This window comes from Periophthalmus magnuspinnatus, chromosome 9 (genome assembly GCF_009829125.3).
Source record: "Periophthalmus magnuspinnatus isolate fPerMag1 chromosome 9, fPerMag1.2.pri, whole genome shotgun sequence".
In the NCBI taxonomy this organism is placed as follows: Eukaryota; Metazoa; Chordata; class Actinopteri; order Gobiiformes; family Gobiidae; genus Periophthalmus; species Periophthalmus magnuspinnatus.
Window position 1 is genome coordinate 20,924,931 of NC_047134.1, and position 24,956 is coordinate 20,949,886.

Below are 24,956 nucleotides of genomic sequence, written 5' to 3' on the forward strand. Positions count from 1 at the left end.
ATATATATATATATACACCTACACTCACACACACACTTAGATTTGTATCTGTTAATCTTAAAAGGAGATTTACAGAAACGGGATTAAGTAGCAACAGTTGTGTATTTTTTTCAGTCTTGTAATAAACTGCCTTCTCAAATTAGGCGGTGGTTATTGTTCAATAACATAACAATAAAACACTGCAGCAAAATAAGACTTTTAAAACTGTAGGCTAAATAAACCTATACTGACAGATGATTTGACGTTAGGATCTTGATGATGCGCTGGAGACAGAGCCCGTGCTCCTGGTGACGCGCGACGGCTCTTCAAATCTTTCGCGCACCACTTTTACGCACGTAGCTAAACAATTTACGCACGGTCTAAAAATCCTAAAAAAAAGGCTGAAGCTAGTCCTGTTTTATGTATAAGCAATAGTCTTTTTAGTAGCTAACTGTCACTGTGGTTATAAAGCCTAAAATACGAGGTGTAGGCTACATTTGATATTTTTGAGTCATTTATAATAGGCTATTTAAAACCGCACACTAATAAACATCCATCATTGTTTAAAAAGTTATTCAAAATTAAATTCATGAACCATTTACTCAAAGCGTCTTAAAAGAAAAAAGGGGGAAAAAAACAAAACAACAACAACAACAACAACAACAACAACAACAACAACAACAACGGTATTAGGCCTAATTTAATGAAAGTGGTTGATGGATAGTGAATCGGTTAAAGAAATATTGTAACATAATTTTGTAATAATAATCTAATAATAATATAAACTTCTATATGAAAGCATTCTGAGGCTTTAGACCCATAACTGTGTTACACGCATAACGTTACTCTCTCAGCCTACTTGGTTAATGCCAAAATATCTCGCCATATTTAATTGCAGACTCATTACAGGCTAAAAAAAAAATGAAGTGACCAAGAGCCTTTAAGCGTGTGACATCAGCAGGAAAATCCGAAGGCCTATTTAGCGCACTTGACGTGTTGAATGGTAAATGGCCCGTATCAGGGCTGTGCACATTGTAACATAATAAGCACTGTGTGTTGTCAAACGGGGTACTTTAATGTGCGCCACAGTAGCCTACCTACGGGCCTCGTATATGTTGTAGATGGTAATTTTGTCAAGATTTTTATTATTAAAAACTAGAAATAAAAAAAGATAAAATAAACATCCAGCTGCTCTGTTGACTGCATGTTTAATATGTACCTTGTGCACTGCATTGGTTGCTGATGTGTGTCCACGTGCGCCGCGTGCGTGCGTTGTGCGTGCCCCAGGTGTGACTCTGAAGGTTATGGAGTACACGTACGACGACGACTTGGAGGAGCTCTGTCCCGTGTGCGGCGACAAAGTGTCCGGTTACCACTACGGCCTGCTCACCTGCGAGAGCTGCAAGGTACCTCCGTTTGAGACATACAGTAGATACTTTTTTCTTTTTTATAATTCTTTCTTAGATACTTTTTTCTTTAGTTTCCTTTCTTTTTTAAAAATAACCCTATTTACACCGCGTTTATGACTGCCTATGACTCATCTAACGTCGTCGCTATTCTTTGGCCACAGGGTTTCTTCAAGAGGACAGTACAAAACAATAAACGATACACGTGTGCGGAGAACCAGGAGTGTAAAATAGACAAGACGCAGCGGAAAAGGTGTCCATTCTGTCGGTTCCAGAAATGTCTCAACGTGGGGATGCGCCTGGAAGGTACGCTCCAGCGGGTAGACCGTGACCTACGGGGCTGTGGCTACGACCTGGTACAGATAAGAGCTACTCTGTCTGTTCACAGCTTTTAATAATAATAATAATTAAAAAAAAATCTTAACATAATTTAAGTTTGTAATATTTTCTTTTTTATTTATTTATTGTATTATTATTATTATTATTATTATTATTATTATTATTATTATTATTATTATTATTATTATTATTATTAATTTTTATTTTTTTTTAATTTGGCTAATATTTACAGTCTTAATTATAATTTCTCCGCCTGTGGAAACAAAAACGTAAAAGACGTAAAAGACGTACGACACACGTTTTTGAAAGGGGCTCGACTTCCGGGTTCCTCTTTGATGTATATCACGTGCACTTTTAATTGTTGCACCGTCCACAACATTAGCTGTTGATTTGTGGTCTCTTTGCCTCTCGTGCACTCTGGACGGGCTTTATTCCCAGACAGCAGTGCAAGAAAGCACCTGCTTCCGTAGCACAAAAACGACACATTCTTGACTTACTGATAAAACCCCGGAGACTCCCCTGTTTTAAATCAAGAGCTATTTAGGCTACAAGCGAGCGAGGAGTGCACAGAGGGAACGCTGCACGGGGCTTCTCCCAGCCGTAAAAGGGAAGTACAAATGTCCAAGAAATAGCTCGAATAGAAGTGATGTTTTGGTTACAATTTAGCCTTATTAAAGCTTAAACAAAGACTTAATTCGTAACAACAAATTATCAGTAATTTTAGATGACTAGAATAATCCTATATTTCAATAATTAAATGTCAAATATTTGGTGTTTACTTCTTCTCATGTGTCAGCTAAGCAGTGCAGTTTTAGAGTAACTTGTATTTGAAGACACAGAAGCATTACATTAAGTAATGCTTAATTACATTAAGTTTACAGGATGTTTCAGTAATCCGATAACTCCAGAAATCAGATAATGGTCAGATTTTTTTCATGTGTTAATTTGAGCATAGGCTGCCATATAAAAACACTCAGTTATGTAATAGGGATTATTTATATGAGGTAATTTTCTGTAATGTTTAGTGTTTTCAAGTCTTACTTTCATGCTATAGATTTTATTGTCCAATTTTCTGTTATTAGCTTGAATGCATTTAGTTATTTAGCTTTATGCTCACCCAGAATTGGAGAAAAATGTTGCATATATCACATTTCATCACATTATTACCTTTCTTATTGCTTTGAACTTTTAAGTATTTTAGCCATGTGACAGTATTTATGACGTATATTTCTGTGTCGTGTACTGTGTCTGACCGTGTGCTCCTTCTGTCGCAGCGGTACGTGCAGACCGAATGCGTGGGGGGAGGAATAAATTCGGCCCCATGTACAAGCGAGACAGGGCCTTGAAGCAGCAGAAGAAAGCCTTGATACGATCCAACGGCTTCAAACTGGAGGGCAGCGCCACTGCGGCTGCCCCCCCTCCCACCTCCCCCCTGCAGACCGACTACACTTTCAGCGCACCCCTCCACGCCCTCCCCACCATCTCCAAGTCGCTGCTGCCCCCCTCCACCACCACCACTCCTAGCTCTCTGCCCCCCACAGACTACGAGGCTAACCTGTACGGGCCCTCACTGGGTATGGCCATGCAGTCCCACGTGTCCCTGAGCGCCCAATACCAGTACACCGCCTTCCCCAGCAGGGTCATCAAAGCCGAGTGCCCCGACTACACCAGCTCCCCCGACTCGCTGACGGGATACCCCTACCCGGAGATGTATCCCTCCTCGTCCCCGCAGCCCCCCAGCCTGCCCCCCCTGGTGCTGGAGCTGCTGCGCTGCGATCCAGATGAGCTGGTGGTCCAAAACAAGATCGTGGCCCACCTGCAGCAGGAGCAGGGCGGCCGGGGAAGACTGGACAAGCCCAGCACCTTCAGCCTCATGTGCCGCATGGCCGACCAGACGCTCTTCTCCATTGTGGAGTGGGCGCGCAGCTGCGTCTTCTTCAAGGAGCTCAGGGTAAGAGCTGCAAGAACACACATGCGGCACAGCTCTGCACACTATACACTTTAGGGACACTGTTGTGAGTGGTCTGTGTGCACAAATGGCTGACTTTAGAATACCGCACTGGCATTAAAAGCAAAAAAACTTAACAACCAAGCAAATAATGACTATAGATTGAGGGTGCACAAAGGGGTTCACATAGGGGAGCCTGATTGAAGCTGCTGGAGTGCACTGATATTTTGAATGTTTGTGCTGAATTTCAGTAGTTTAGTTTGGATGGACAAACCACTACTTTAAAAGGAGGTATTATGCAAAATTTACTTTTTTCAGCTCTTTACCATGTAATAACATTTCTCATCAAAAACATGCCTGGCGAGATTTTTTTGTCATCCATGCACCTCTTTACAGCAAAATCACGATACAAAACAATACACTACAACTTCACAAACCTGATGCGATGTGCAATAGTTTCATTAGGAAATTGCACACTGATTGTGTTGTGCTTTGAAAGGAGGGTGGGGGAGGGGAGACTCAGAGTGGCAAAAATTGAACTGAAACTTATAAAACATGTAAATGCATTTTTTTAGATGAATATAGCATTTTCAAAACAATAAATGGCAACACCGGGATCTAAATATGCGTTGTGTTAGCAATTAATACCCCACAGAAGTGTGATATCCCCTCTTTAAATACACTGTAACACACAGAATGCATTGTGACATTGATTATGTTGTGTGGGACTTGTTGCAAAAGTAAGCATAATTGGTCTTAATGTAAATATTATAACGATAAATAGTGTTTTTATGTTGCATGTTTGTCTTATCTTTTGCGACATAGACAGATGCCTTTTGGAATTGTGTGCTAGATCACAGTAGTGTCCTCTCTCTCCTTCCCTCCCTCTCTGTCTGTCTCTCTCTCCCTCCTTATCTCTCTCCCTCTCATGCTCTTTCCCTGTCTCTCCTTTTCCTTCTCTCTCTTTCCTTCTTGGCAAAGGCTGCCTTTTACTTGGCTAATGCTGATGGAGACAGCTGACCTTGTGATATAGATAGAAGATATAGATAAAAATATAACACACAACACAGAAATCGCAAATGTCCCATTGCAGAACACACTCGGCTCTGTTTAGGAATGCAACATTCATCACAATTAAATAAAAAAAAAAAACTTGAATGGCCACAGGTACCAAATGTTAACACTATGGCTTTGTGATTTATATTTTTAGTAAAATAATTCTGTTCAAAATTTCAAAGAATTGACGAAAAGACTGAATAATGAATCGACAAACCATTTCAAGACTCATATTTCAGGACATGTTTGTACAGATCTAAACTAGAGGGCTCGCAGTTTTTGTGCAGAACAAGAGGATATTTTGTTGTTTGTGGAGGAAATTATGATACTTCAAAAAATTGCAACTTTTGCAATGGTAAAACTGCAATACATCAACCTCTTGTAACATCATAGAGCTATTGGGTTGCAAGTAGTATCTTTTAGTTTGTCCATTAGTCAAAGTAAGGGAGTTTTCTGTAAGTCTTTTTTATGTTGGTCCTTGACAAATTACAGGATTACATGTGGAAGGGCATCTGGATTAGGCATATACAATTAGGGCTGTCAAAAGTATAGATATTCAGATACTAATTCCTAAAACTAGTATTGAAACTAGATACTCATTTGAGGAAGTATGTTATAAGTATGTTGTTTGAGTTGTATCAGAACAAGTATAAGACCACATAGACTAGTGTTCACCCATGGATTACTGTGGAATCTACCTGGACGACTGAGGGATTGAAATTTTAGTATCGTGACAACACTAGTCCAAGCAAGAGAGCTTTTGCCTTGGTCCCAACCCTTGACAAATTACAGGATTGTTTAATTGTCTTACACAGATCTGAAGCTTGACATTAAATTAATTGTCATAAAATTATAGAGAAAATATTTTGACTGAAGTGAATTCTAACACTGGAACATGGTTGTATAATGCAATGCTCCACACCCCCACACATGGGCCCCTGGGGGAATAATGATTGGACATCCGTCAGTGTCTCATCCATCACGTCCATCACTGGGGACATCTTTTGTATGGGACAGGTGCACTTGTGGATGGGACAGTGATTAACCGAGACAAATTGAACAAGTCCCACGTGACAAGAATCAGTGTTGGAGTTGGAGTTTACTGTGACACCTCCCTCAATCTACAACCAGGTGTGACAAAAGATTCTTAAAAATGACAAAGGGAACGTCTTTTTCTGTGTAGCGATGCAAGTGTTGACGAGACGGTCTCTCTTCTTGACAAGCCATGGTCATAGCATTAAACAGTCGGACCTGGTTAAGTCTGACCTTGGGGGAGATCCTTGTGTGTTTTAGAGTTTATGAATATGCACGGTAGAGTAGAGCACAGCTAAATGATGATGTTGAAATGTGTGTATAACAAGGACAGCTTGATTATGGTAAAAATAATCATTATTTGAATCATAAATCATGCTTTGTAGTAGGAGTAGTAGTATTGCCACATCTACTTGTACTTTTTACTTATGTTTAAATTATTTTCCAGTTCTTATACCTTAAAGGGCCCATAATACTCTATTTTCTGATTATCTATGTTAGAATGTTGCTTCCTCATTGCAAACAGATCTGGAGTTGTGTTGCGTTTCATTCACACACGTTTAACACACGAATCCTGCATATTTACGCAGAGTTCTTCTCTCAAATGGAAACACTCTGATCCACCTTGTGATGTCATGAGGTAATACAGGAAGTGCTCCACTGTGTTTTTAAACTCCATACACCTTCACTAGAATCATTTGGATAATAATATATAATTGCCAATCTCTACTGAACAAAAGGTAAAAGGAGCTGTTAACTTGAGAACTACTGCTTCATGACATCACAAGGTGGAACAGAGCATTTTGAGCTTGGGAGAAGTAGAAACACTAATAATAAAAGTTTACTCAAACATGTGTGAACGAAACAAAACACAACTCTAGGTATGTTTTTGACGAGGTAACAGCATTATAACATGGCTTAAAGGTTACAACAGTCATTTTTTGTGCAATGTAGGACCTTTAACAAATTTTTATAATGGTCTAATGTGTATATTCCGTTTATACTGGCTTGAGTGCATGTCGTAGTACTACTTTACTCTGGGTGGCCTAAATTAGCATAACTTCCACTTCATTTATCATTTGATGCAAATCTCTGCAATGGTCTATTGTATCATATACTCCTGATGGGCTGTGATGCATGTTGTAGTAGCCCAGTAGTAGAAGACTAAGTTATCTAAATTATTTTCTAATTCATATACTTTCTGATAAATGTCCAATATAAATATCCCTGATTGTAGAGGTAGCAGTAGTGGTAGTTGCTCAGTCATCTGCATATACTTTTTACTTGTATTGATCTAAATTAGCTAAATTATTTTTCAATTCTTATACCTTCTGCTACAAATTCTGATACAAATCCATGATTGTTGTTGTAGTAGTTGCAAAATTATTTTCCATGTCTGGTTCAAATGAAATTATTGGTTTGACATGTAGTTAAGCCTGACTGCACATCTGTCTGCCTTTTATTGCTAGTTAAAACTATCCACTTTTGGCTGAATACTAGAAGTTAGTAACCACCAAATTTCAACATCAAAAACCTGATAAGCGCAGACCACCAGCTTAGAGACTGTATATTGATTCACAGACTTGTTTTAGTTTATTATTTAATCCAAGTGTTTCATAAACATTCAGTGAGCAGATGCAAGTGTCCACATTGTAAACTACTGCCCAGAAGACAGTGACCAGTAGAGAAGTTGTAATGTGTAACCTTGCCTGAAACAAAAGGCACATTGTGAGGTGAAACGTTTTTGTTGCTCTTTCCTGGACTAACAATAACAAGGTAACTTTGCAAAGGGCTGGCTCAGACACTCCTTTGTACCAGAGGCTCAAACTTACTTAAATACAGAAAGTGAGAAATAGAATTGCTAAATTATATAAAAGTAAGATTTAATTAAGGGAGTATTATGCAAAATAGTTTTTTTTTTTTGTTTAGCTTTCTCCCATAGTTTAATGATGTTCTTTCATCAAAAACATGCCTGAAGAAGTTTTAGAAGTCATTCATGCATGTTTCAGTAATTTAGCGATCTCTCGCGGGAAGAATGAAACAAAACTGCACAATAATGTGACAAACCTGATGCAATGTGCAGTATAGTTTGATTAGTGAGATGCACGCTGATTGTGTTGTGATAGCGCTGTGAAGGGGGAGTGATTTAATGCGGAGAGCAAAGGGAGGGGGAAGGGGGCTCAGAGAACAAAAGTGAAACTTATAAATATGTCAAGTTTACTATCTAATAAAATGGCAAGTCCAATACAACCCAATCTTACATTTATTTTAATTTCTAATACTATTATTCACAATAGTAATAGTAATACTGCTTATTTATATAGACACAAATTTCCTGATATATTGGTCATATGCACTGTTCCCTCTAAACTGCGCGTGTGCGCAATTGCGCACTGCTGACACGGTCTCCGCGCACAGAAAATCTGTGCTGCGCACAACAAAATCGAACCGGAGTTGAAAATAAAATAAACACACAACAATTCATTCTGCGCTGTTTTTCAGTGTGAGTCAGTGAGTGTGACCGGGGACGAGCTGCTCCAGACAATTATGTGATTCACATACGTATTTGCGCAGTTTATCCACGTCATTGACAGGCTCCTCATGTCCCGCTCCCAGTGTTTTAGCCGATGTGGCCGACGTGGAGTGAAAACTCGCTAATGATTCTAAGTGTTTAACCCCTTAACGTTCCGACGACCCGCCCTCGGGCAAAGATCCACGCGTAAAATTACGCACGCGTAATTGCGTAATTTTACGCACTGTTTTGCATCAGTTTTGCGTTTTAAACATGACGAAACGGACAAAACAAAGGGAGTACGCGACCGAGGACACTGTGGATGTTTGTACAAGTTAAACTAGAGGCATCTCGGACCCGGAGCGGTTCGTGGAACCGAGTGAAGATCTCATGGTGGACTCAGGAGCAGAGGACCTTATGTTTTGATGGACTGGATGCTGTTCCTGATCAGTAAGCGTGGTTTATTCTGCTATTGACTTAATTGTGGGCCAAATGTGTATTATGTGTAATCATTAGTATTAGCTAATGCCAATCTGTGCCCCACGACCACCACCAATCATCACGCACACACCACTTTGGCGAAGTGTCTTGCCTAAGGACAAAATGACAGAACTAAGGACACAATGACAGAAGTTGGTACGAGCGGGACTCGATCCTCCAACCTCTGTCACAGAATGACTGTCACACTGTCACGTGTATTTTTAGTTTCCAGTGTGTGTTTGTTTACATTTTGAAGTGCATGTGTTTGTTCACTGTTTGCAGTGTGTGGTTTGTAAATATATATTTATTTTGACCCATACCACTTGTTTTGAATATATTTTATGTGCAAATACACATTATATATTGTGTTTTGATATGATATGCAAATGTACAGTAATAGAGCAGCTGGGTGTGCAGATACAGATTCCTCTCAGTGTGTATTGGTCATTGACTGTCACTAGTTTATGAGTTGTAAAAATCAAATGATCGTGTCATTTACTGAAAAAGAGTTAAAACCACTTAGCGTTCCGACGGCCCGCCCGCGCCTTTACGTTACAACTTTACAGCAATGTACGTGTATTTCTGCGTCACCCACACAAACATTCTACACATAAAATGAAAGGTACGGCATTCATCTTTCTGAATATGTAAACCATTTACACCTCTAATCACCACAGTGCTGACAGGAAAGCCATTTTTACAGAGAAGTCAGAAATATGGATTTGGACTTCACTTACCTTGAGCGCTCTGGTTCTGTCAAACATCAACATATTCACACAAAGTTTGTCTTATTCGTTCCGTAAAGGTCCAGAGAATATAATCCAGTCAAGAAATTATGTCCACAAAGGAAGTTAGAGCCTCCATGTCCAATCTGCTGCAGGAAAGTGAAATCTGTTCCGTCACTTCTCTGCATTTCTTTTGTCAGTTTCAGGCATAATAAACTTCTGACAGCGCCAACTTTATTCCTCAGCGTAAAACAAACGTGTTAGCTTGTGATTGACACCAAAGTTGGCCAATAAGGTGGGGGCTGTGGGTTACTGGAGCCGCGGACAGTGAATGAGTGCTACAGATGACTGAAAGAGTACGCCCCACTCTCCCCCTTGTAGAATAAAGCTGTTACATTACACACGTTTCGTGATGTTTTCCTCTTAAAGCCCATGAATTGCGGAACACGCTGATGCGTGACATGCAGTGGTTTACTGCAAACAGACGGAGTTTGCTGCACGCGTAAAAAGACTAGACTGGATATAAAGATCCGCGCGTAAAATTACGCGCGCGTGTTGCGTAATTTTACGCAGCAGTTTTGCGTTTTAAACCTGACGAAACGGACAAAACAAAGGAAGTACACGACCGAGGACACTGTGGATGTTTGTACAAGTTAAACTAGAGGCATCTCGGACCCGGAGCGGTTCGTGGAACCGAGTGAAGATCTCATGGTGGACTGAGGAGTAGAGGGACCTTATGTTTTGATGGACTGGATGCTGTTCCTGATCGGTAAGCGTGGTTTATTCTGCTATTCACTTAATTGTGGGTCAAATGTGTATCATGTGTAATCATTAGCATTAGCTAATGCCAATCTGCGCCCCCCGACCACCACAAATCATCACGCACACGCCACTTGGTCCACTAAGGACACAATGACAGAACTAAGGTAACAATGACAGAAATTAGTCCGTGTGAGTTTTCAGTAGAGCCCTCACTGATGTCTGTGGGTTGAAACATTCAAAAGTTATTGCACTTTTTCCAAACGTTCTCCAAATGTCTTCATTCGGATATGTTTGGAGAGGCCTGGACTTACTCATGATAAAAATGATTGTAAAACTCTAATTTTTATAGGTATTGACCTCAAATTTGAAATGTAAGTGGTCAACAGTCTTGTCAGTTGAGGTATGGTGTATTTTTGTCCCCAGCTACCTACTGCAGCTTCCTACACCTTCATTTTCACTTTTTTTTTTTTGGCGAGGATGAGAAATTTTTTTTAATGTGTGTTCCAAAGTGTATAAATGCTCAGCAGACAAACTTACAGTGATTCTGACACCTGTGGGTAAAATTATAGGGTGTTACCTTTACAAAGACCCCAAACTAGTGCAGTTACTACTGAGGGTTCAATAATGGTGATTATTTTAATTTGGAGAGGTCAGAACAAAGGCAATTTCACCAAAATCACCTGAAATTCTAAGGGGTTGTCTCCCAGACCACAGTAGGACAATCTCACTCAGTGCACAGCAAAGCTTCACACAATGGCTTATACTCATAAAACAAGTCAGAGCTTTATCATAAAAATGTTAAGTGTGTTTTCAACACTGGAGTTTACAGTTGGCTTTGGTTTGGTTGGAAGCTCATGTTTTGCCATAGTTAAAATTAAATATTTATACTTCCAATAGCATTAACATACTACACAGGTCATGAGCAAGATTTTTGTCATTTTCATTGTATAAGTGGGCTAAAGCACTTAATTAAAAGTCTTATAACAGAAATGTAAATGTGGTAATTTGATTCTTTTAATAAACCATTTAACTTGGATGGATTCGATGCAGCATGACCACAGTGTGCACGTCTGATGTCGCTCACAGTGGTCATTCAGGGAGTTTTTGTGTTTGCTCAGACTCATGAAAAATTTGAGGGAACATTGGTCATATGTTATATATATATATATATATATATATATATATATATATATATATATATATATATATATATATATATATATATATATATATATTTAGAGTTTCAAATTTAAATAGAATTTTAAGCACATGGGGGTTAAATAGCTTAAAATGAAATGTTTAAAATGACACTTTGCTTATGATATTATAATATAACAGATCATTCCCTGCATTTTACAGACTCAACAAAAGACAGCACATTTAAATTTCTTTGTAATATTTTTACAATTGCTTTAAAACACTGAACAGTTAGACTAGTTTTGAACATAACACTATATCAGCTGTAAACTTGTAAAGGACAATATTATGTCTTATCTGTTTTTGTCTTTATTATTAGCCACCATCTTAAATGTGTCCTTGGGCTAATTTAAACAAATATATTTTTGTCTCTCCAGAGAAAAAAACAACAATTATATTTAGTAAACAATTATTAATAAACAATAGCTTTATTTTATGATTTAGAGACTGATGTGTCTTGCCTAAAAACCCAATGCCATTATGTGTTACTGATAGCAGAGATCTAACTGGCAACTTTAATCTTCTGAGACGCTACTTCTATAATTTTAACAATGCACAATTTGTTAGTACAAGATCTGTAACAACTATGACAACTGCATTTTACTGTGCTAGTTCCAAGCCTGGATAAATGGAGTTAAATCCTCAACATTCATTCAAGGTGGCTGAAGTGTCTTGCCCAAGAACAAAGTATTCAGTCACTACGTTTACATGTACAGGGAAATCCGACTTCAAATAATTTTTTTTTCCCGACTTCAAATGTTTTTGCCCCAATATCTTAGACCACTCCTGTCTCAGTCTACATGCAGGTCAAAGAACCAAATAGGTACAAACGGGGGCTATGAGGCCTTCTGGTGTGTAGCAAGTTAGCATAAGCACTAAAACTTTCCAGCTATAATTACTAATAAAAACATTTATCATACATTTTGGCAGTTACATGCATCAGGTAAATGAGAACATATCGGCTTCTCCAGGTATATTATTGGGATCTTTGACCTTCGATTCACAACACTTCCGGGGTTTACATGCAGTTTGAATTCTATTTAAATTGGACTAGGCCAGTTATCCCGTTTTCCTGGTGTACATGTAAATGTAGTGACTGGTCGTGGTCGGGATCAAACCATTCACTTTTGGGTTAAACGGTGAACACTCTTTCACTGAGCCACTGTCATCCCATATTCGATTTAGTGTTGTCACGATACTAAAATGTCTCTATTCTGTACTAAAGGATAGGCTCAATACTCAATACCAATTCAGATACCACAATGCTATTTTTTTACACTCTTTCTTCAGACAGTAGAATGTGATTTTCAACATTAAATCATAGTACTTTCTTTTATATCACCATGTGACCTTATATATGTGTAATCTCTCAGTCGTCCAGGTAGGTTCCATAGTGGTCCATGGGCAATTATTATAAAGATGTGCATTGTTATGTTTTGCAAATTGAATTATACGCTACCTTGCAGCCATTACCCACGATGCATTTCTCCCAACCCCTCTCAAGGAGTTGGGTTCCAGAGCCCAAGCTGTGCGTGGAGGTGACGCCGACTATATCTAGCCGGTAACCCTCAACCTCCCGCACAAGCTCAGGCTCCTTTCCCCCCAGCGAGGTGACATTCCATGTCCCCAGAGCTAGTCTCCATGTCCGGAGATCCGGTCGTGGAGGTCCCCGCCTTCGACTGCCGCCCAGATCTCTCTGCACCCGCCCCTCATGGCTCCTCCTGCAGGTGGTGGGTCCACGGGAGGACGGCCCCAAGTTGTTCCTTCGGGCTGGGCCCGGCCAGGCCCCGTGGGGAAAGGCCCGGCCACCAGGCGCTCGCTGCCGAGCACCCACCCAAGGCCAGGGCTCCAGGGTGGGGCCCCGGTAACGCCTGTCCGGGCGACGTAGCTTGCCTTGTTGTTTCTGTCTTCATGGGGGCCGGAGGGTGTGTTCCAATTACAGGGGAATCACACTCCTCAGCCTTCCCGGTAAGGTCTATTCCAGGGTACTGGAGAGGAGAATCCGACCGATAGTCGAACCTCGGATTCAGGCGCAGTGTGGTTTTCGTCCTGGTCGCGGAACACTGGGAACGCCTTGGGGTCCCGCCGGAGGAGCTGGAGGACGTGTCTGGGGTGAGGGAAGTCTGGGAGTCCCTGCTTAGACTGCTGCCCCCGCGACCCGGCCCCGGATAAGCGGAAGAAAATGGATGGATGGATGGATGGCATTTCTCCCACATTTAAAGTATTTTTCTGTACAACCGCTGGCAGTGTGGACAGTGAGAACAAAGCTGCACTTTTTTTTCTTTTTTTTTACCAATGAAAACCTCCCGTGGTCTGTAAAAGCTGTTTGCCTGGCCCGCATAATTACATTCTTCATAGATGATAAGAAGGGAATGTCTCTCTGCACCGCTGCTCGGAGCTAGCCCTGTTTCTACACTGTATTATTGTTAGCAAAGAGGCTGTTGATCGCCGTCATGTGCTTTGTAACGTGTCCCATTCGTCAACCCAGTGACAGGAGCTAAATTGTTTTATTGTAGCTCATATTGTCACGGAAAAGTGCAGAAAATTCTTAGCTGTTTTAACTGTTACAAAATGGTGATTTTTGAATGTCTTCACTGGCTACTTGCCATCTGCGGATTGTCATAGGGATTGTCTATTGGTTAGATTTTGAGTCCCCATTTCCCCCCCAAATTCTTGTTTTACCGTAAAGATGTTTAAGTGTACACCATGTAACTTTTCTCATAGAGCATCCGTCACTCCCTGGTCTCCATCAGCTTCTTGTTATGTCATAGATCCATTGGGTTGCATGTGGTGTCCACCAAATGTTTCTGTCCACTAGTCAAGGAGGGGACCTTATGTCTTTTTGTGTTGGTCCCTTTGATAAATTGAGGATTACATGTGGAAGGGCATCTGGGTGAAATGTGTGTACAAGTTAAACTGACCTAATTGTCTTTATGATAAATATTGTCCAATAATATGGTACAATGTCGGTATAGACAGTTGTATAGACAGTGATACAGTGCACTTCTGACTTTCATACATACTATTTTTGGAAGGAAATGCATGTTCACATTTGACTTCAAGAGTAAGTGAAATACCAAAGCAGGCTTCTCACACTCTGTTCTTTCTTTTTAGGCTTTTCCATTAGTAACTCCAGCACTGCATACTTCTTGAATACAGGATTCGCAAATGAATCATTAGGATTGTATATCAAAAAACAAAACTACAGCAACAAAAGGGGGGAAAATCTCATTCATTTGACTAATCTATAGTAAATTTCATATAAATCATTTTCATTAGGTTAGAGATGAGGTCCACTGCTCTTCAGGAGGAGCAGTGTGGTTTTCGTCCCGGTCGTGGAACACTGGACCAGCTCTATACTCTCCATCGGGTCCTCGAGGGTTCATGGGAGTTTGCCCAACCAGTCCACATGTGTTTCGTGCATCTGGAGAAGGCATTCGACCGTGTCCCTCGTGGTGTCCTTTGGGGGGGTGCTCCGGGAGTATGGGGTCCGGGGCTCTTTGCTAAGGGCTGTCCGGTCCCTGTATGACCGGAGCAGGAGCTGTGTTCGCATTGCCGGCAGTAAGTCAGACCTGTCCCCGGTGCATGTTGGACTCCGCCAGGGCTGCCCTTTGTCACCGGTTCTGTTCATTATATTTATGGACAGAATTTGTAGGTGCAGCCAGGGGCCGGAGGGGGTCTGGTTTGAGAACCACAGGATTTCATCTCTGCTGTTTGCGGATGATGTGGTCCTGATGGCTTCTTCGAGCCAGGACCTGCAGCAGGCACTGGGGCGGTTTGCAGCCGAGTGTGAAGCGGCTGGGATGAGAATCGGCTCCTCCAAATCCGAGGCCATGGTTCTCGACTGGAAAAAGGTGGTTTGCCCTCTCCGGGTGGATGGTGAGTCTCTGCCTCAAGTGGAGGAGTTCAAGAATCTCGGGGTCTTGTTCACGAGTGAGGGAACGATGGAGCGTGAGATTGACAGGCGGATCGGTGCAGCGTCTGCAGTGATGCGGTTGCTGTATCGGTCCGTTGTGGTGAAGAAGGAGCTGAGCTGGAAGGCGAAGCTCTCGATTTACCGGTCAATCTACGTTCCTACCCTCACCTATGGTCATGAGCTCTGGGTAATGACCGAAAGGACAAGATCACGGATACAAGCGGCCGAAATGGGTTTCCTCCGCAGGGTGGCTGGGCGCACCCTTAGAGATAGGGTGAGGAGCTCGGTCACATGGGAGGAGCTCGGAGTAGAGCCGCTGCTCCTACATGTCCAGAGGAGCCAGCTGAGGTGGCTCGGGCATCTGCTCAGGATGCCTCCTGGACGCCTCCCTAGGGAGATGTTCTGGGCATGTCCCACCGGGAGGAGGCCCCGGGGAAGACCTAGGACACGCTGGAGGGACTATGTCTCTCGGCTGGCCTGGGAACGCCTTGGGGTCCCACCGGAGGAGCTGGAGGACGTGTCCGGAGTCCCTGCTTAGACTGCTGACCCCGCGACCCGGCCCCGGGTGGAAGAAAATGGATGGATGGATGGATGGATAGAGATAAGGTGGCACAATATATCAAAATAACTTTATCAACAAAGACAATAATCTGCACTGGAAAAGACTAAATATGCAATAACACTAAGGTTCTCCGTCTCACATGAGTTTACTGTTGTTACAAAAGAGCAGTAGTTAAAATAATAATGCCACAGTGTTGTAAAAACTTCTTAAAATGACAATAGTGTTAAACTACTGTAGCCGTAGCTGTCCTGGGGTAATCTGACAACCATCACCACCATCACTCACTCACACACCACATAGGGAAGATGGGTGAAGTATCTTGCTAAGGATGCAATTACAACGACAGAGCTTAAATAATTTATATATATATATATATATATATATATATATATGTGTGTGTGTTATATACATAACATATTTATTATCATGTTTATAACATAGAAAAACATGTGTCCTTACTCTGAGCTGGCTTGCATCTCCAGAAACCTGACTCTTATTTGGTCTGGAGCAGGGCCTTCTGCTTGTTTCCATGGAAATGTTGTTCCTTTGACTATGTCTCCAAGGAGAATGTTCTGACGTATGGGTTTAACTTTCCATTTCCGTGGAATTATACAGCAGAAAAAATGTAATATTTTAAAACCATTTTATACATTAAAATTGATTAATAATTAAAACTAAAATGTGTCAAAAAATTAAAACTTAAAGAAACAGGTACTTAAAGGTACAGTATGTAACTTTAATTACCCTATTATGAGGGCATGTATAGGTATTTAATACAAGTTATTTCACCATTCTCCATATAAGGTTCCTTTTAAAATGTTAAAAATGCTTCAAAGTACATCTCAATTCCTTTGGTAGTCACAAATATTGCTAAATGTTGCAGGTTACGGATCATCATATGTAGAAGTAAGCACATTTGAAAATCTAGTCCTCTGTCGACTCTGCACAGTGGCAGATAGACTGTGGGAGAGAGAGAAGTTTTTTTTTTGTATTTGGTTTTTTGGCCGCTGCAGCTCCTTTTGGAGAGGAAGTCTAGGAGGTCGCCGAGACCTCCAGCTTCCTTCACCCGGCCCTTTGTGGCTCTGAGCCCAGACCCCCTCCTCTGTGGCGGGCGAGAGTAGAGCGCGGCCCCAAAGAGCACCTTTTAGCCCCATGATGGCTACACAGCTCTGCAGCACCAAAATACTTACAAAAGACAAGAGTGGCTAGAGTCTGGCAACCATTTCAGTCCAGTCTGGTCACTCAAATACCTCTCTTGAATTCAGGAATGCACAAGCCATTAAAGGGGCTGTATACACATTTTTCATGTAATTAAGTAAAATTAGTTTTGCCCCATTGTAAATATATCGTGAAGGGTCAAAATGAGACTGCTGTGTGCTGTCTGCATCTAATTATAAAGCGTTTATTTATTTTTTTTGTCATCCAAAAAACAGGAAGTGCACTGCTAACTACTAGTTTTGGGTAGCATAACCGTAATGACAAAACTCTGTGGTCTCTGAAAAGTAATTATACACTCATTATGGTGAATAATTAGGATTTGAGGAATGCTAAAGTGAGTTATTATGAGTTACATAACTAATCTGACTTGAAAACTGAAGATGCGATTGAGAGTTGAATTACTGATACATTTCTGAAGATGTGTACAGTACTACTGGTAATCAGTAATACTCATTAAAAGTACACAATGTATCTTCTTTATCTTCTGGGAATTCCTCCACCTGCTTGTAAAACAGAGATAATATTGATTAGCCTGGAATGGTATTATACCTCTCTATCTATCTTATATTTGTTTGATTACATGTGAGTTTAAAACATAAAACTTAAGCAGGTGATGTTCCCTCTATCTGGAAAGTCAGTGAAACTTTAACCTGTATCAAAAATAATGTCATCCATATCCATAATAATCCAACAATGGTATAAAACGTTGATTTTACTTCAAGCAAGAAAATTACTTCAGTTTATTCTTTCAAAGTACAAAAATATTTTTTCTTCTATCTGACGGCTTGTTGAAGTGAAATGACTAAAACATATGAATCAAGATACCAAACTATATAATTCAGTTTTGTCACAGATATTTTAACCATCTACTTCAACTGTCTCTTTCAGGTGGGGGACCAAATGAAGCTGCTCCACAACTGTTGGTCTGAGCTCCTGGTTTTGGATCACATTTTTCGACAAGTGCAACACGCAAAGGAAGACAGTATCCTGCTAGTCACGGGCCAGGAGGTAACGGCATATACTCCCACACACAATCCCCCCATTAGCACAATGCACACTGGCTCTCATTCATCTGAGCATTCATCTGGACTTATTATTAAAGGGCTGGTGCTCCTGAATATGTTTTAGAATGAACTGTCAATTTACCTTTGATGTTGAACCATGACAGAGAAACAGCTGACTGGGATTCTATGCAAAAATGTCTCTTATAGCGATGGGACTTTTGACTCTTTTATGGGATCTGAATCTTTTGGATTCATTATGGCTCTTTTACTATTTATTTATATCTCAGAAGCCAATGAGATAAATCATTTTAACTACAAACTAATCACAGACAGAAATGACCAAGGCTCAGATGTGTTTAAAATGGATCAAACTGAGACTGGGAGTGTGTTTACCTTTTCAAATTATGCATAATCTAAATAAAATATTGCGCTACAATAATAATACTGGTAATTAAAAAAAACAAACTTATTAAGATGAAATAATGTTTTTTGTTTTTTTTCTTGTGCACAAAGCTCTCACTCGTGTCGCCTGCTCTGATTATTGTGTTGGTTCAGGGACCAATCAGGGAATTAAAAGTTCTTCACTTATTAGAGTTTATTGATCAAAAACATCCCTTTAGTTGTGTTTTTTTTTATTTGCACATGTTTGAGTTATGTACAAAGCATTTTCCTTACATATCGAATTCAGGCACAGTACCTAATTTTTACTGTTGTTTTTTTAGCATTATCAGAATAGAGAGTTGTGTTTTCTTTAAATTATGCATAATATAAATCACACAGTGTGAAGTACAGGTTAAGCTATTCATTTGACATAAAAAAGACAGAATAATTTATAATTCACAACTTTAAAATGGATGTCACTGTTGTATAAGCTCTTCTGGTGAACTGGTTCTGTCATGTTAGGGGTCATGAAAGGGCAAGGTTGTTTCCATGGTGATGTGGAATAACGTGACCATAAATCTGTGGTTATATTCAACCAGGGTAAAGGCTACACCATGGTTACTCTTACTAGCAAGGTGGTGACTTCATGCTTGCAAATATGAATATGGTCTTATATTGAGAATGTGTTTATTAGAATGAAACTCCTTCAATATCCCTTGTTAAATCTCTGACATTAAATCCTTATATACAGTAACACTTATAATAAATCAGGTACAGGACAATTAATAAGGTTTACTTGTTTGATTAAAGGGTTAGGGTATTAATTAAATGTCCCTTACTGGACTCTTGTGAGCTGTAAACCATGTTATAATGCTGTTACCTCCTCCAAAATGGCCTATATAGAGCAGAGTGTGTGTGTTAAACATGTGTGAATGAAACAAAACACAACTCCAAGTCTGTTTGTGATGAGGAAACGACATTATAACATAGATCAGAAAATAATAGTAATATAAGTAATATGGGCCCTTTAAGTAGTACTAAGCTTGAATCGCTCCTAATATTCCCATCAAGATAAATTCTCTTTACATCATGCATTATATGATTGAAGCTGTGAAATATTATTTATTTATTTTGCATAGCAGGTAATGGTAGTAACAGGGTCACCTTTTTCAGGTACATTGTTCCTAAGAATTATGGGACACCAAATGCCTGACTATCCCAAATTCTTAATTATCTGTCATGGTGCATTTTCAAGACCAAACAATATGCAGAGATTGGAAAACTATAAAGAAATAACTGCATTATACTATCCCAGACAGCTGTTTCGATGTCATGCTGCAATATCACAGTGACAGATAAGAGTAAGTAGATGGGGCAAAACTCGAAACTAAACCATCTTCCTGACTCATGGTTTTAAACCAGGTATGGGTGTAAAGGTGGTGTAGGTTATTATAAAGTGGTACCCTATATGCTCGGTTAACTTAAAACTATATACTTAGTTAACTTAAAACTCATACATTTTTTGTGATTAAAACAATTTGTATTTTTGGTCATGAGTTTCGCCATACCCCAGCCTGACTCCTGACTGATGTGTGATGTGTGTGCTTCTAGGTGGAGTTGTCATCCCTCCTGTCCCAGGCAGAGGCCACCTTGAGCAGCCTGGTGCAGAGGGGGCAGGAGCTGGCTGCACGGCTCCGGACGCTGCAGGTGGATCGCAGAGAGATCGCCTGTCTCAAGTTCATGCTCCTCTTCAACCCCAGTAAGTCTAACTGGTTTGGACTGGTTTTAGGGCTGTGCTATAAATCAAAGTTTAAATTTGAAGATTCAGTCATTTTTAATTGTCACTGATGAGCTTGTGTTTTAATGGAGAGGTCTACAGCCAATCCTCTGTCAGTGAAATCGTGTGGTTTGGAGTAGATTGGGCAATTGTGTTTGATAAATGGCAGTTATTATAAGTGTTAATTTTTATGTACAGGAAATTTATATTGAGTAGGGATTGGTCAATTTCTTGTGGAAAAAAGGTCTGACGAGTTGAGAAGCCATATAGTTTCAAAAAGCAGTGCAAAAATATAAAATAAAATACATAAAATGTGAGACCAAAATTATGAACTGGATTGCACAGTTTATTATGCACTGCCTGGCCAAAAAAAAAAGTCACCACCAAAAAAAAAGGTCACACACTAATATTTTGTTGGACCACCTTTAGCTTGTCACAATATTTATTCCCATCCAGTGTTGCATTCATTTTTCACCAAGATCTTGCATTGGTGATGGTCGAGTCTGACCACTGCACAAAGCCTTCTCCAGCACATCCCAAAGATTCTCAATGGGGTTAAGGTCTGGACTCTGTGGTGGACAATCCATGTGTGAAAATGATGTCTCATGCTCCTGAACCACTCTTTCACAATTTGAGCCCGATGAATCCTGGCATTGTCATCTTGGAATATGCCCGTGCCACCAGGGAAGAAAAAAAAACAGTGATGGAATAATCTGGTCATTCAGTATATTCAGGTGTCAGCTGACCTCATTCTTTGAGCACAGACTGTTGCTGAACCTAGACCTGACCAAATGCAGCAACCCCAACCTATTTGCTTAAATAAATCCAGGCGGTGACTTTTTTTTGGCCGGGCAGTGTAAATAATGTCAAAATCTCCCCTTGCCTCTTTCTCATGTACTTAATCTCATCTTGTTTTGTTTAAACTGTACATCCATATTCAGGCACTCCATTTAATATAGTCTAGTAACTGGTGTCTACAATTAATTTAATATAAGCAATTTCATAAAATGATTATTGAACTGAATAACAAACCTGCTGGTATCCCTCTTAATGATAATAAGATAATGCAGACTGAAGCAAATCTGACTCTGTCCCACCAAATACACCCTCAGTTATAGACAAGGTGAGATGTCTTGCTCGAGGACATAATAGCGGTATGGGTTCCCATCAAGAATTGAACCCCCAACTCTGAGGTCAGATTGCTATTCTTCATTCTCACCATCATCATAAATAATAATAAAAGCAACAATGGGTAACTGTTTTATGTCAGATGCCCTCCCTGCTCATTGGATAATAGCTGTTGCGGGGCAAATGTTACTCTTAAATGAGATAGAACGGCTGTGTTGAAATCAGACATAAGCTCGTTTTTTCTGTCATACTGATGCTGTCTCTCGCTTCTGAATAGCTGCAGACATTTCCACAAAAAAGTCACAGTTGCACCTATCTGTGCCTATTTATCTATAAGGTTACAAGTGTTTTCAAATGTTCCCTTTTTCTCCTCTCCAATAAATCCACTTAATTAAATTTCTAGGGTTGACAAAAGCCAACATTAACAAAGACCTCCTCCTCCCATTGTCCACTAATGGCATTCAAAGGAGCCGTAATGGAGGGCTGAGCGAATGGATGCACAGTCAGTCAGTGGATTGTACAGATGGAGCAGACAGCAGACTTTGCCCATATATTTCCCACAAGTGTTTGCTGTTTAGTGGCGTGAGGACAGGAACAAAGCGGCCCTGAATGGGGAGGGCACTTGTGGAGGTAGGAGGTATTTGCTTCTGTCTGCTGCATGGGCGCATCCTCGCAGTCAGGTCTGTGGCAGGGGTAATTTAATTGCCCTCGCGCAGCCTGAAAAGATGGTTCAGAACGCCGATTCAGAGCAGTTAATTACTCTGCGTGGATGAATGGAGGCTTCGAGATGGCTCTGCTGCACCGGAGCTGAATGCGGGGCTCACATATTGTCTCACCTGGAGATATACACACATACAAAAGTAGTAGAAATACATCGAATTGGATGTAGTACTTTGAGCTGCGAATACTTGGATATGTGTTGAGATGACAGGAAATGTGCCCAATCAGTTGTTCGTTGCATTTTCAATAGGCTGATAGGGACTTTGCTTTTAAACAGAGAATTAGTTTTTTAATTCTTGTTGCACAAAGCACATGGCAACACAGAATACTAAGGAACAGACTTGATATTCAGGAAAGGTTCATTTCTGTCCTGTGAATATGACTTTTGTAGTATCAATACTTAAATTTTGAGTTTCGATACTAGTTTTAATATTGATTAGTATTTTATTTTTTTATTTTATTTTTTTGACAACTCTACTAAACATATTAAACATCAAAACTTATAATGGCACATCTTTAGCTTCCAAACGCAGGACCACATCCCAGGTGTGTGATAAGCTGTATGCTCCGTACTCACGGTTCATGGTCTTTGGTACATGGTTCCACATCTCAATGACCATATTTTATCCAGGGATGGTACTTGTTGCCAAATAGGTTATAGTTATCTCTTTATGTGTAGTATTCTATAAATTATTATTGTCCAAAGGAAATCTTCAAGAAACTGTTTTTTTTTTCCTTTTCAAATCTAACCATGCTTAATGCTTGTTTTATTTTTGCCAGTCCAAAGCCTGGGCTTTGTAGCTGATGTCATCAACATTCCCTGGGGGTGTCATGCTAACTGTAGGCACTGCTCTGTTTGAAGCTTTTTGTTAGACTTTAATCTGAACATTATCTTAATACAATCTGACCAGAAATGACTGACTTAATTGGAACTGCAACAGGTGAGCTGATTTGAGCTGATCTGACTTGTTGTTAAACAAGTCTCTCTCAAATGACATGACAGTCAAAAGTTAACATGAGAGTGACTAATTTAAAAACTGTTGACCACGCCTAGCTAACACCTGAACCTGAACATGAATGCTCATATTTATCACAGGCTCCTGAAAATGTGGTGTTTAAATCCATTTTGTATTTTCTTGAGTTTTCAGATCTTAAAACATTTGCCTGTGTTGGCTCATGTGTGCATTGTGTCACCATGGAAACTGTTGAACATTCTTGCATAGACACACATGCAGAACACCTCTAGCATAATGTCACTGCACAGTGACAGTGATATAGCAGTATGCTATATTACAAAAAGAGCATCAGGGATAAAAATCTACCTTGTCACAGTGCAGTTTACTTTGGTTGAAATGATAAAATAAAGTTGCTTTATATATTTACCAAAGTCTTAACATCTCTTTTTCTCTCTCTGCAGACGTGAAGTTGTTGGAGAACCAGGCGTTTGTGGAGGGTGTTCAGGAGCAGGTGAACGGGGCTCTGTTGGAGTACACGGTGTCATCATATCCTCAGTTCCAGGAGAAGTTTAGTCAGCTGCTGCTGCGACTGCCTGAGCTGCGTGCCCTGAGCACCCAGGCGGAGGACTACCTGTGTTATATGCACCTGAACGGAGAGGTGCCCTGTAACAACCTGCTGATCGAGATGCTACACGCTAAGAGGGCGTGTGTGTGAGGGACTGAGTGTACCTAAGTATACAAGCGCCTATTGACCTTATTCCAGAAGTTGCTGCGGGCTCCTCCATCGTCCTTCAGGCTGTATTATTTTGCATGGGGCTGCTGATCTTGAGCAAATAAGTTCTATACGGACTACAAAGTTATTTAAAGTGGAACTAAACACCTAAACGCTGCCAAAAACCACATTTCAAACAGAGCTGCTAAACTGGGCACTATCTGGAGGATGAAGAGAGTGAAGCGAGTGAGGGAGGTAAAGTGTAATTGGTCTAACAGGTATCCACATTTCAAACTTTGCGCCTGCAGCCAGGTGTTTGTAATCAGACACACCTCAGTTTAGTCAGGGCAGTCCTGAGTGATGTCACCAAATGCCCAAAATTGTCAGGACACACCAATTTTTTACCACAAAGCTGCAAATGTACCTAGTTTGCGCTAAAATTGTTAAAAAGGACTAGGAACAGTAGACAATGCTATTCAAACAACATATACAGTGTTGACTTATTGGTGCACATGAATTTTGAACATTTTACACTAATCAACCTACATTATATCATATGTAAGCAGCAAAGCTGTTCTCAAATTCTCCATTGAAAAGAATGGGATTCCCGCTTAAAGCGAAAGTACCCTCACAAAGATAAGTGCGGTTTAGCAGCATTTAGAGGTGGGCGGGGCGGAATAAGGTCAATACAATCCTACTTATCCGTGAGGCCTGTGCTCACTAAAGGAATTTCACTTTGGAATTATAAAGCTCCATCCCTAATCATTTCAGTGCTTTTGGTTAGTCACCTGCCGAGCTACGCAGGTGTGAACTTTTGAAATAAAAAAGTGAAAATGAAACTGGATTTTATACGAAAATGCTCCAAATACCTGTACAGTTACATGGTATGTTTTTAGAGGTAAATTTCATGTGAATATCACCGTCCAAGATCACACGGACTTTGTACACAATGCTACGTCACAGATGCTTATAAGAGAGGCTGACTCATTTTACACCAAAGCATCCCGCTCTAGTTTTTTATTTTTATTTTTTATTATTATTATTATTTTTTTTAAAGCAATTCACGTTTGAACCTTCTTTATGTTTTAGTCACGATTATTTTTGCAGGAGGATTTTGGGTGTTTCAGTTATAAGAACGCTTACACA

At 40.3% G+C, this 24,956-nt stretch overlaps 1 protein-coding gene across 1 annotated transcript; it reads left to right on the plus strand.

The window, feature by feature from the left end:
• Positions 1-1,256: 1,256 nt before the first annotated feature.
• On the plus strand, positions 1,257-23,978 carry nr5a1a (nuclear receptor subfamily 5, group A, member 1a). Its single transcript, XM_033972808.2, has 6 exons — positions 1,257-1,385; positions 1,550-1,691; positions 2,999-3,675; positions 18,021-18,140; positions 20,129-20,276; positions 23,560-23,978. The coding sequence occupies exons 1-6, from the start codon at positions 1,284-1,286 to the stop codon at positions 23,811-23,813; spliced, it is 1,443 nt and encodes a 480-aa protein (XP_033828699.2). The 5' UTR covers positions 1,257-1,283; the 3' UTR covers positions 23,814-23,978.
• The last annotated feature ends 978 nt before the right edge of the window (positions 23,979-24,956 follow it).